Source organism: Rhinopithecus bieti, unplaced genomic scaffold (assembly GCF_001698545.2).
Source record: "Rhinopithecus bieti isolate Rb0 unplaced genomic scaffold, ASM169854v2 scaffold_37314, whole genome shotgun sequence".
NCBI classification, from domain to species: Eukaryota; Metazoa; Chordata; class Mammalia; order Primates; family Cercopithecidae; genus Rhinopithecus; species Rhinopithecus bieti.
This window is the reverse complement of record NW_016816196.1, coordinates 1,079,574-1,091,060: the sequence shown is the minus strand read 5'-3', so window position 1 is coordinate 1,091,060 and position 11,487 is coordinate 1,079,574. Positions and strand designations below refer to the sequence as shown.

The window sequence follows — 11,487 nt, the reverse complement described above, 5'->3', positions numbered from 1 at the left end:
AGTTCTTTTTTGCCAACCACATAATTAGAAAGGTAAATTGACAAGTAGATTGTGAAGTAGTTACACATGATAAACACTAATACAAAAAAGAGATGTTAAGCTGCATTCCAAACCAATAACAAGATACTGTTTAACCAGTAAAACAAGATAGTGTTTTATCGTGTTATTTGTGTACATTAAACTTTTAAGCAAATAAAAACCTTGGTTTTCAGTTAGTCTAATAGGAAAACTGCTGTTTTCCTTACTTGGTTTACAGTATTGTAATAAAACTGATGTCATGTTCAAATCCTGAAAAAATTTTACTACATAAATCTACGTTATTAATATCTGTAATGCTAATTGTTCTTTATCAGTCATTTTAATACCCATGTCCAAAAGTAGAAAAGAATATTGAAATCTTTCTGTTAGTTATGATCAGAAATGCATTGTCATAATACAAGTAATAACATTCTTGGCCAGGCATAGGGCTCATACCTGTAATCCCAGCACTTTGGGAGGCCAAGGTGGGCAGATCACTTGAGCTCAGGATTTTGAGACAAGCCTGGGCAACGTGGCAAAACCCCACCTCTACTGAAACAAAAAATTAGCTGGGTATGGTGGTGCACGCCTTTAGTCCCAACTACTCAGGAGGCTGAGATGGGAAAATCACCTGAGCCCAGGAAGTTGAGGCTGCAGAGTGCAGTGATCATACCACTGAGCTCCAGCCTGGGTGACGGGAGTGAGACACCGTCTTAAAAAAAAAAAAATTCTGAGTAATCTTTCTATATACTGCAATCCTTTCTATACAATAAAAATATAAAAATAAGATGTAGTATTTGAAACTTTGTAAATTTGAGGAGTTGGATTGAGTTAATTTTCTGCTAGTATTGGAAAGGATGTTTCCAAGGAAATAAAGATTAAAGAAAAGTATTTGAACAACTTTTCACATATCACTTACATGGATGTTGTTAATGCGCTAATTAAATATTAACTGATGTACTATTTTTGGAAAACAAACAGCTTCCCTTTTTGGTATAAACCATGATATGAATGTTTGACTAATTCAGACCAGCTTGTCGTTGCTTAGTTCATATTACTTAACATTTCTGTATAGTTCTGTTGCAACTTTTAAAGGATAATAAGGTACTTTGGGATAAGATAATTTTAAAATTGTTCTCTCGACAGCATTAGCACCTTCTGAGCTCTTCTACATTAATTTTTCTTAGCACTATCAAATTAGTTTCGTCTTAGTAATGAGTATATATAGCAGTATTTCTCAATAGGACATGATTGGCATTTTGAGGCAGAAAAGTTCTTCATGCTGACCACATTTTAAGGCCTTAGCATTTCTGCCTCCTGGGCCCTATTTACTAGTAGCACTCTCTGGTCATTCCATTTTGGCTTCATAACCACTGATTATACATTTGTCTTTTGTATCCATGGGGAATTGGTTTCAGGACCTCTTACAGATACCAAACTATGTAGATGTTTAAATCTCTTATAAAAAATAACATAGTATTTGCATATAATCTAATATTCCCATGTATTTTAAATCATCTCTAGATTACTTATAATATCTAGTATGTTATGATAATCTATATAATAATATAGTGTAAATGCTATGTAAATACTTGTTTTACTATATTTGGGGGTTTTTTAATTTCTTTATTTTTTCAGTCGGGTTTTTTCCCCTTCAGATAGTTTTAATCCCTGGTTGGTTGAATCTTCAGATGTGGAACCTCCGGATACAGGGATGAACTGTATATAGAATTTTAAATTTGTTAATTTAAGATGAATAAAGCTGTATTCCACAGAATCATTTTTATTTTTATTTTATTATTATGGTTTTTTGTTTGTTTGTTTGAGACAGAGTCTTGCCCTTTCACGCAGGCTGGAGTGCAGTGGCGTGATCTCAGCTCACTGCAACCGCCGCCTCCCGGGTTCAAGCAATTCTCCTGCCTTGGCCTCCTGAGTAGCTGGGACTACAGGCACGTGCCACCACGCCCAGCTAATTTTTTGTATTTTTAGTAGAGATGGGGTTTTACTGTGTTAGCCAGGATGGTCTCGATCTCCTGACCTCGTGATCCGTCCACCTTGGCCTCCCAAAGTGCTGGGATTATAGGCATGAGTCGCTGTGCCCGGCCCAGATTCATTTTTATTAAAATCACATGTCATGGGGCCGAGCATAGTGGCTGACATCTGTAATCCCAGCACTTGGGGAGGCCTTGGCGGGTGGATTGCTTGAGCTCAGAGGTTCAAGCCTGGGCAACATGGTGAAACCCTGTCTCTACCAAAAATACAAAAAATTAGCCAGGCATGGTGGTGCATACCTGTAGTCCCAGCTACTTGTGAGACTCAAGTGGGAGGATAGCTTGGAACCAGGAAGACAGAGGTTGCAGTGAGTCAAGATCACACCACTTCACCCCAACTTGGGTGACGGAGTAAGACCCTGTCTCAAAAGAAATAATAATAAAGGACTTTTTTTTTTTGAGACAGAGTCTTGCTCTGTTGCCAGGCTGGAGTGCAGTGGCGCAATCCCGACTCACTGCAACTCTGCCTCCTGGGTTCAAGCAATTTTCCTGCCTCAGCCTCCTGAGTAGCTGAGATTACAGGCACGTGCTACCACGCCCGGATAATATTTGTATTTTTAGTAGCGACGGGGTTTCACTATGTTGGCCAGGATGGTCTCGATCTCTTGACCTTGTGATCCGCCCGCCTTGGCCTCCCAAAGTGCTGGGGTTACAGGCGTGAGCCACCACACCCGGCCAACAAAAGTTGTTTTTTAAAAATGCGTTAACTTTCTCTTTGCTTCCTTCTAGTAATCCACCTAACTCCCAGCCTGCTTCATACCAGAGACGACTTTTAGTTACTAGATCTGGCAGGAAAATTAAAGGAAGAGGACCACGGGTAGGTGATTCTTTCCCCCAGAGATCTTCACAATACTGCATTTGTCTTCCTTAAATAATTTTAGGGTGTTTCTTAAATATTATTTTAATGTGCAAGTAAGTAAAATTTAGGGGAGATGCAGACATTGAATTATATATTCTCTTTCTTAAACAGCTTCTGTATGTTGGTACTTCACAACAGAAAATCCATGAGATATAAATAGATTTTACATTTACATGGTATAAAATGGGATCAAGGTCTTTCTTGTCTCCCTTGTTACTTTGCAATCACTGTATCTCTATTCTTGTTAAAAATAAATAAAACTTAACCTTATTCTTGTATTTTATTTTTTTTATTTACTAGAGTGTCTTCATCAGAATTTAAATATCTTCTGCTTTCAAAACTTTATAGAAACTTGGCTACACTTTTCTATCTCATGTCTTCACTTCCTACTTATTCCTCAAGCATTTCAGTTGTCTTCCACTAGCACTGTTCTGCTGAAAACAGCACTTGATACATAATTAGCTCCATATCACAAAATCCAGTGAATCATTTTTAGTCTTCATCTTACTTACTCCTTGTAATATTCTTTCCACGTTTATTTTTTTTTTTAAGATGGAGCCTCACTCTGTTGCCCAGGCTGGAGTGCAGTGACGTGATCTTGGCTCACTGCAACCTCTTCCTCCCAGGTTCAAGCAGTCCTCCTGCCTCAGCTCCCTGTAGTAGCTGGGATTACACCATGCCCAGTTAATTTTTGTATTTTTAGTAGATATGGGGTTTCACCGTGTTGGCCAGGCTGGTCTCAAACTCCTAACCTCAGGTGATCCACCTGCCTCGGCCTCCCAAAGTGCTGGGATTACAGGCATGAGCCACTGCGCCCGGCCTCCACATTTCTTTTATAACGTATTCTTCCTATCTCTCTAGCCAGTCTGTTGTAAATTTCTAATGCAAGTTCATACTCCTTAAACTGACCTTTTTTTTTTTAAGACAGGGTCTCACTTTCACCCAGGCTGGAGTGCAGTGGTACAATCAAGGAACACTGCAGCCTCAACCTTGCAGTCTCAAGCAATCCTCCCACCTCGGCCTCCCAAGTAGCTGGGACTACAGGTGTGCACCACCACATCTGGCTAATTTTTGTATTTTTTTGTAAAAATGGGATTTCGCCATGTTGCCCAGACTGGTCTCGAACTCCTGAGCTCAAGCAATCTGCCTGTCTCAGCCTCCCAAAGTCCTAGAATTACAGGCATGAGCCACTGAGTCCAGAGTGGGATCTGGGATCTTTGAGATTCACTGTCTAATCTTTTTTTTAAATAGTCGCCAGAATTGTCATTTAAAAATGAAAGTCTGATTTTTGTGCCACTCCTTTACCGTTGATCTTAGGATAAATCCAAAATTACTACGATGGCCTATGACACTTCACAAAACCTAGTCCTTGCTTACCTCATCAGTGTTACCTAGTACTAGTTTCCCTTGTAATTTTTAGCTTTGGCCATATTTGATCTGTCTTTTCTTTTTAACTCAGAACCTTCCTATCTCAGCATCTTTTCCCTTTTCCTTTTATACACATTCTATTGTAGCTGCATATATGTTTAACATAACTAATTATATGTTCATTCACATGTTCTCCAAGTCCTGTAGACTATAAGTTCCAGGAAAGCACACTCATATATCTTGGCTCACTAATGTTCTCTCAGTATATAGTAGAGTGTTTGGTCATCCTAAGGGTTGAATAAGTGAACATCTACACATTTACTCTATTTTCTCCACAATATGAGAAATGGTTGCTTTGAAACATTAAGTATATATAACACTTAGATTGAACTTGGCAACTTATAAGTTGCTCTAGCATTACATGGATAGGACTCTTCCATGGAGAAGACGTGTATGGCTAGTGGCTAGAGTTTTTGTGATTAATGTTTCTTAACTTAGAATTTGCAACATGACAACTTAAGTTTCTCTGCCTCATTGATTTCCTAAATGAAAATTGGGAAATTTTAGTAATTTTCAGGGCATAGAAATATCAGGCATTTTATTTTAACCTAGAAACATATACTTTTTAGCTACTGTTGTAATGCTTTTTATGTATTATTTTGTACCCCTTACTACCTCCTGACCCTCACCTCAGTACTTCCCTCCTTCCCAGCACTCGTGTGAGTCCCTCTATATTTTATACATTAATTTTTCCCCCTTTTAATTTTCTTTAGCGTTACCGAACTCCTTCCAGATCCAGATCAAGGGATCGTTTCAGACGTAGTGAGACTCCTCCACATTGGAGGCAAGAGATGCAGAGAGCTCAAAGAATGAGGGTATCAAGTGGTGAAAGATGGATCAAAGGGGATAAGTAAGATTTAACTATTATTTCAAATGTAATAAGTATTTGTTTTTACTATTATATATAAAGTTATTGTCATTTTAATTATTGTTGAATACTTTAAGAAGAGTACAATATCATTTTAGCCAATAATATCTACAATTCTTTTTCTAATAACATTTTCCCAATCCTTTTCTTATTTTTTAGGAGTGAGTTGAATGAAATAAAAGAAAATCAGAGAAGTCCAGTTAGAGTAAAAGAGAGAAAAATAACGGATCACAGGAATGTATCTGAGAGTCCAAACAGAAAAAATGAAAAGGAAAAGAAAGTTAAAGACCATAAATCTAACAGCAAAGAGAGAGACCTCAGAAGAAATTCAGAAAAAGATGATAAATATAAAAACAAAGTGAAGAAAAGGGCCAAATCTAAAAGTAGGAGTAAGAGTAAAGAGAAATCAAAGAGTAAAGAAAGAGATTCAAAACATAATAGACATGAAGAAAAGAGGATGAGGTCACGGAGTAAAGGAAGGGATCATGAGAATGTTAAAGAAAAAGAAAAGCAGTCTGATTCTAAAGGAAAAGATCAGGAAAGGAGTAGAAGTAAAGAGAAGTCTAAACAGTTAGAATCAAAGAGTAATGAGCATGATCATAGTAAAAGTAAGGAAAAGGATAGACGTGCACAATCCAGGAGTAGAGAATGTGATATAACTAAAGGTAAACACAGTTATAATAGCAGAACAAGAGAACGAAGCAGAAGTAGGGACAGAAGCAGAAGAGTGCGATCAAGAACCCATGACAGAGATCGCAGCAGAAGCAAGGAGTACCATAGATACAGAGAACAGGAATACAGGAGAAGAGGACGGTCACGAAGCCGAGAGAGAAGAATGACACCAGGAAGATCAAGAAGTAAAGATAGAAGGAGAAGGAGGAGAGACTCACGGAGCTCAGAGAGAGAAGAATGTCAAAGCAGAAACAAAGAAAAATACAGAAACCAAGAAAGTAAGAGCTCACACAGAAAAGAAAATTCTGAGAGTGAGAAAAGAATGTACTCTAAAAGTCGTGATCATAATAGCTCAAATAATAGCAGGGAAAAAAAGGCTGATAGAGATCAAAGTCCCTTCTCAAAAATAAAACAAAACAGTCAGGACAATGAATTAAAGTCCTCTACATTGAAAAATAAGGAGGATGAGAAGATCAGATCCTCAGTGGAAAAAGAAAACCAAAAATCAAAGGGTCAAGAAAATGACCATGTACATGAAAAAAATAAAAAATTTGATCATGAATCAAGCCCTGGAACAGATGAAGACAAAAGTGGATGAGTGAGTGATATAAACTTCCATTCTGTTTCGAATTTTAAGTTTGAGAGACTTGCTAATGAATCTCCTTTATGTTGTTTTCCTTTTCATTGTTTTTGGGTTGTTTTATGTTTGTCCTTTTTTTTCTTAATGTGGATTTCATTGAGTTGATCTTTTGATAATCTGCAATGTGGATAATTTGTACTGCTAAAGTTTTAATAAACTTGAAATGAGAAAAACACTTTGGTGTAGTACTGTGTGCTGTGTTTAACTATTTTATGTATGCATTACTGTGTTGCAACAATTAGCCAATAGCATCCTAATTTGTTTAGTCAGCCATTTGGAATGGTTGCAATGCATTGTTACAAAAGCGTGTGTTTCTCATGATTAAAGTAACTTTAGAAGCCACTAGAAGACATCTTGTATAGATTTTCTGATTGCGTTAATAATAGAGGTTTGCAGCGGTTTCTTTTAATTACACAGAAGCAGGGTCCTAATAACCTGAGATCTTAAGTCATAACTTTTGATTTTATAGTAATTTGTGCTTTAAATAGATGTTTAGTTATTTATATTGCACTTCATATTCTATTCTTTATAGTTTTAGCCATAGCTTGTTTCCTATTAATGCTTTTCCTGTCTAGTTGTGTTTTACTTAACTGCCTATAAAAATCATAAGAGTAATTTTTTTTCAGTTGATATACTGATTGAGCTTGAGTTGCTGTTATACAGCATTTGACAGAAACTATACCTTGGAAAATCAGATTGTGATTCTCAATTCTGTGTTGCTTTTGGTTTGAAGAGTTTTGGGAACGTTTTAATTGTTATTACCCTTCTCTAAAATTTAAAAAAAAGAAAAAAAGCTTTTCTCATTAAAACATACCATTTGCACAGGTCCTTAAGCTATACAGATTCTAAAAATTGTTAGTATTGAAGCATTACCTTCTAAGATTTCTCTTTTGGCCTCCAACCTATATAGAGTTGAGTGTTAACTCTGCATGGATTTTGTTTCTTTCTTTTAATTGAACTGCTCTAACTCTCATAGCTAGTTCCAAGTGGCAAGAAAATGCATCTTTTCTATATATGTATCATGATAGGCTATAGCATGTTTATGACTCTGGTTTCTTTCTATTCAAGTGGTTTTATACCATTACTGTTAATGTTATTTTAACTTGGCATGTATAACATTGCCATATAGAGTAGAGTAGAAAGTTGCAAATTTTGATAGTTTACAGAGTTAAACACTAAACATATCCAAAGTCCATTTAGAGTTTTGGGTGTTGTATTTTGCCATTTTTGTGATGTGTGGCCTTTTATTCTGTAATGTCATTTCAAAATAAAACATTGAACATCCAGCAAACATAAAACCTGCCTCATTTGAAAGGAAATTTCAAAATTCCAATTAATAGTATTCTCTAGAGAGTTTTGTACTTTAGTATTTGTCAGTGTAGTGTCAACTCTGTTACCAAGATAGCTTCTTGGTAAATCCGGTAGCTACTCAATGCTATTTGTACTGAATAAAGCAGTGCTTAACATGATACTTCCCATTACTGATTAATGCAATATTGATATATTTGGCGTTGTGGTAGCTGTTGCAGAATGAATAGTGTAATGACCATAAGATTGTTTGGAAAATTGTAATACAGATATCCACAATGAATTCTTCCCAAATTTTTTTTTTCTGATGATAAAAGTTGTAGATGTTTATTATAATCCAGGGTGATTGATTCCTTAGAGACTGACCACAAACCCACATTAGGGATAATTGAGTCTGAGTGCCCAAGCTATATAACGTTACGTATTTTAAGCAAGTTATTGTTTGTCCTAATTTCAGTTAACTGCATTTTAAAATTGTTGTTATAAACTATTTGAGCTTTAATAAAGGTGCTATTTAAGAAAGGATTTCTAATAACAGTTAAGTCCATGCTAAGTAAAATTCTTATATGTTGTCTGATCCCAGAGCTTTATCTAAAAATTATACACAAGGATGTCCAAATCTTAAAGAGTTTCAAAAAGGAACCATAGGGAGAAAATTGTAGTAATTTCTATATGCAGTATTCTGTTTGGGTTATCAAAAGAGCAACTCCATGCTCCGCATTATTGATAGTCCTTATTTTAAAGTTGTATTAGCTCTCTTTACAGAACAGATGTGAAGGAGTTGAGAGAAGGACAATCAACTAGATTTTATTTTTAGAATATAAACATTTTTTAAATGACTAAACAGCATTAACTGTACCTCAAGATCTGCACATGCATCTGAATAGCACATGGCTCAAATGGTACTTTCCTTTTGTTACATTTAGTAGTTGTGCCATCTTTAGTTTTTGCTTTGAACATTGTTTTCCTAAAAGTCAACTATTACTTTCCCATCAAGTTGGTTTTATAGTTATGTCTGAATTTATGGTTCATGTCAAAGTATCTTTGACTTAATATCCTTTTAAAATATTTAAGCTGATGTATTTTATTGCTCAGTTGGTGATAGCTGAGAAAACTTTTTCAATATGTAGAATTTTCATGGTTATTTTGTATGAATTATTTTTCTGGGTAAGCCATCTGCCACAGAAATTGACACTATGGTGAGATTAATGTTAATGAAATAAGCAGTAGAGAAGCTACTGGATTGCTTTAAAACATTCTTTGATTAAATTACTCTATAGTTGGTAAGTTCATAGAGCAATGTAGTTTTCTTTCAAGTTACTTAATTGAAGCCCTCAGAATTTGCAAAGAATTTATCTGATATATCTGCCTTTGCACAAGTGTGATACTGATGCATGGACGGCTGTGCTGAATGGCCTTTGATATTTGTGCCTAGTGGAAGGTATGGAGCTAAACAATTAAAGATCTCTTCATTATGGATAGGCACACATTGGATCTCTGGTATTTTGGGTGTATTTTGGGTAGTGGTATTAACTTGACAATTCTAATTTATTTTAGTTAGTATATGTAGCAAGTTAGTATGTTTTTTAGTAGTTTATTGTACTTCATTCCAGTTAGTAATATAGTTTTCATCACATTAAACTTTTTATGCTAAATTTCTGTAGAAGCTTGTTGAGTTTGCCTTCACCAGAAGGTACTTTAAATACCTACCATACAGCTGATTTGTTATAAAGAAACAAAGTGGGTATTCTTTTTCCTTTTGATTATGTTTACTGTAATTATTTCATTTTGGATTAACACATTTACAACTGAATAAACTAAGGATTATAGGTTAATAAGCTGTTTATTGTGAAAAGATGTGTTTTGTTACAAATACTTGTTTTAAAAATTAATAAGCCCCAGGAAGTACAGCATTGACTGGCACAACTGTCCCCAGTGGGCTTCCCAACTAACTGCCTTCAGTGGATTCAGGCAAGTGCAAAGTCTTTGGCCTGTTATGTGACGAAGAGGTATATATTAAAGGGAAAGAAAAATGACATGAATAAGAAAATTCCATCAATAACGTTGAAGTAGGGAGTTGTTGAGGGGTTTGGTTTGTTTTAAAAGTTATGGGAAGGAGTGGTGGGGTGGATTTGTGTTTGACTTTTTTTATTTAAGCAAATTCCATATGTTACCAAAAGCACATGCTGTATATTTTCTTCCCCTATTGTGTGTATATAGTATTTTGAAAGATAAATGAATTGGGTATTTGTATGTGGGATGTACAAAATTGTGGCCGCTCTCTTTGTGGAAGGAAAAAACATAAATGAAGTTAATGCACTTCTTTTCCTAGCCCAAAAGTCACTGTGATTATATTTTTTTAATGAAATTTAGAAATAAAGCTGTTGTCTTCTCAATTGTAAAATTAGTTTCAAAATGCTGCTTCTCTTATCATTAGTCTAGTAATTGTTGAACTGTTTTCTGCAAACTGCATTTTACAAAATTTAAACTTGGAAGCTGTATTAACTTTTATAGTTAAACATTGTATTAAATAAACTATACTATAATAAACAGTTTGGTTTTGTATTTTTTAAATTGTATTATCCCGCCTTTTAAAATTCAAAAGCTAAATAATGAAAATAAATCAATTAAAACATACTTTTCCTCTCAGAGATACACAGTTATTTACATTATGAAGAAACTGAACAAAGAGTTTTTAACAATACTGAGCTTTAAGAATTTAACCAGCAGGGACAATTTCCAGGTTTGAGAATAAGTTCTAATGTAAATATTTAATCATAATACTTCAGATTGTAGTGTGTCTTTTGCCCGAGCAAACTTTTAAGGTTAAGCTCAGAATTTGTATTACTGTCTGCTAGAGTACTACCATTTGGCTTCTTAAGTCCTCCGCATTTTTTTCAGCATTAGGATTGCTGTAATAGATCCTGTGTCTATAACACAGTGGTAAAGTCATGTAAACATAAATGTTAATTGAATTCTGTAAAACAATTACCTAGTTTGGGGGTGTTTTTTCTTACGTTAGACATATTTAAGGAAAATGCAGTTAGTTAACTTGAGAGTGAGTCATTGAAAATATATGCCTAGTTATACTAAATATTGGCATTGAAAAAAGGTATATACCTGGGTAAAAACCTGAATATTTAGTAGTTTGTATTAACAGGTGAATATTAAACTCTCAAAATCTGGAGTGTTCTTAAAAGCTTTATCCAAGAAAATGTATAAAATGTGAGTGCAACAAATGAACTGCAAATTGTGTATTAAAATACTTCAGGCATCAATTTGCTTTTTCTATTCCCTTTTTTTGGGGGGGAGGGAAGGAGTCTCGCTCTGTCACCCAGGCTGGAGTGCAGTGGTGCGATCTCAGCTCATTCACTGCAAGCTCCGCCTCCCCAGTTCACACCATTCTCCTGCCTCAGCCTCCTGAGTAGCTGGGACTACAGGCGCCCACCACCATGCCCAGCTAATTTTTTTTTTTTTTTTTTTTTTTTTTGCATTTTTAGTGGAGACAGGGTTTCACCGTGTTAGCCAGGATGGGCTCCATCTCCTGACCTCGTGATCTGCCCGCCTCGGCCTCCCAAAGTGCTGGGATTACAGGTGTGAGCCACCACGCCCAGCCTGCTTTTCTGTTTACTTTCTAGGTTTC

At 35.6% G+C, this 11,487-nt stretch overlaps 1 protein-coding gene across 1 annotated transcript in view; it reads left to right on the top strand.

Moving 5' to 3' along the window:
• Positions 1-10,394, top strand: part of PPIG (peptidylprolyl isomerase G) — a 31,601-nt gene extending 21,207 nt beyond the window's left edge. Inside the window, 3 exon segments of the mRNA XM_017854480.1 lie at positions 2,799-2,886; positions 5,070-5,206; positions 5,384-10,394. Of these exon segments, the coding sequence (XP_017709969.1) occupies positions 2,799-2,886; positions 5,070-5,206; positions 5,384-6,494 (1,336 nt within the window). The 3' untranslated portion in view covers positions 6,495-10,394.
• The last annotated feature ends 1,093 nt before the right edge of the window (positions 10,395-11,487 follow it).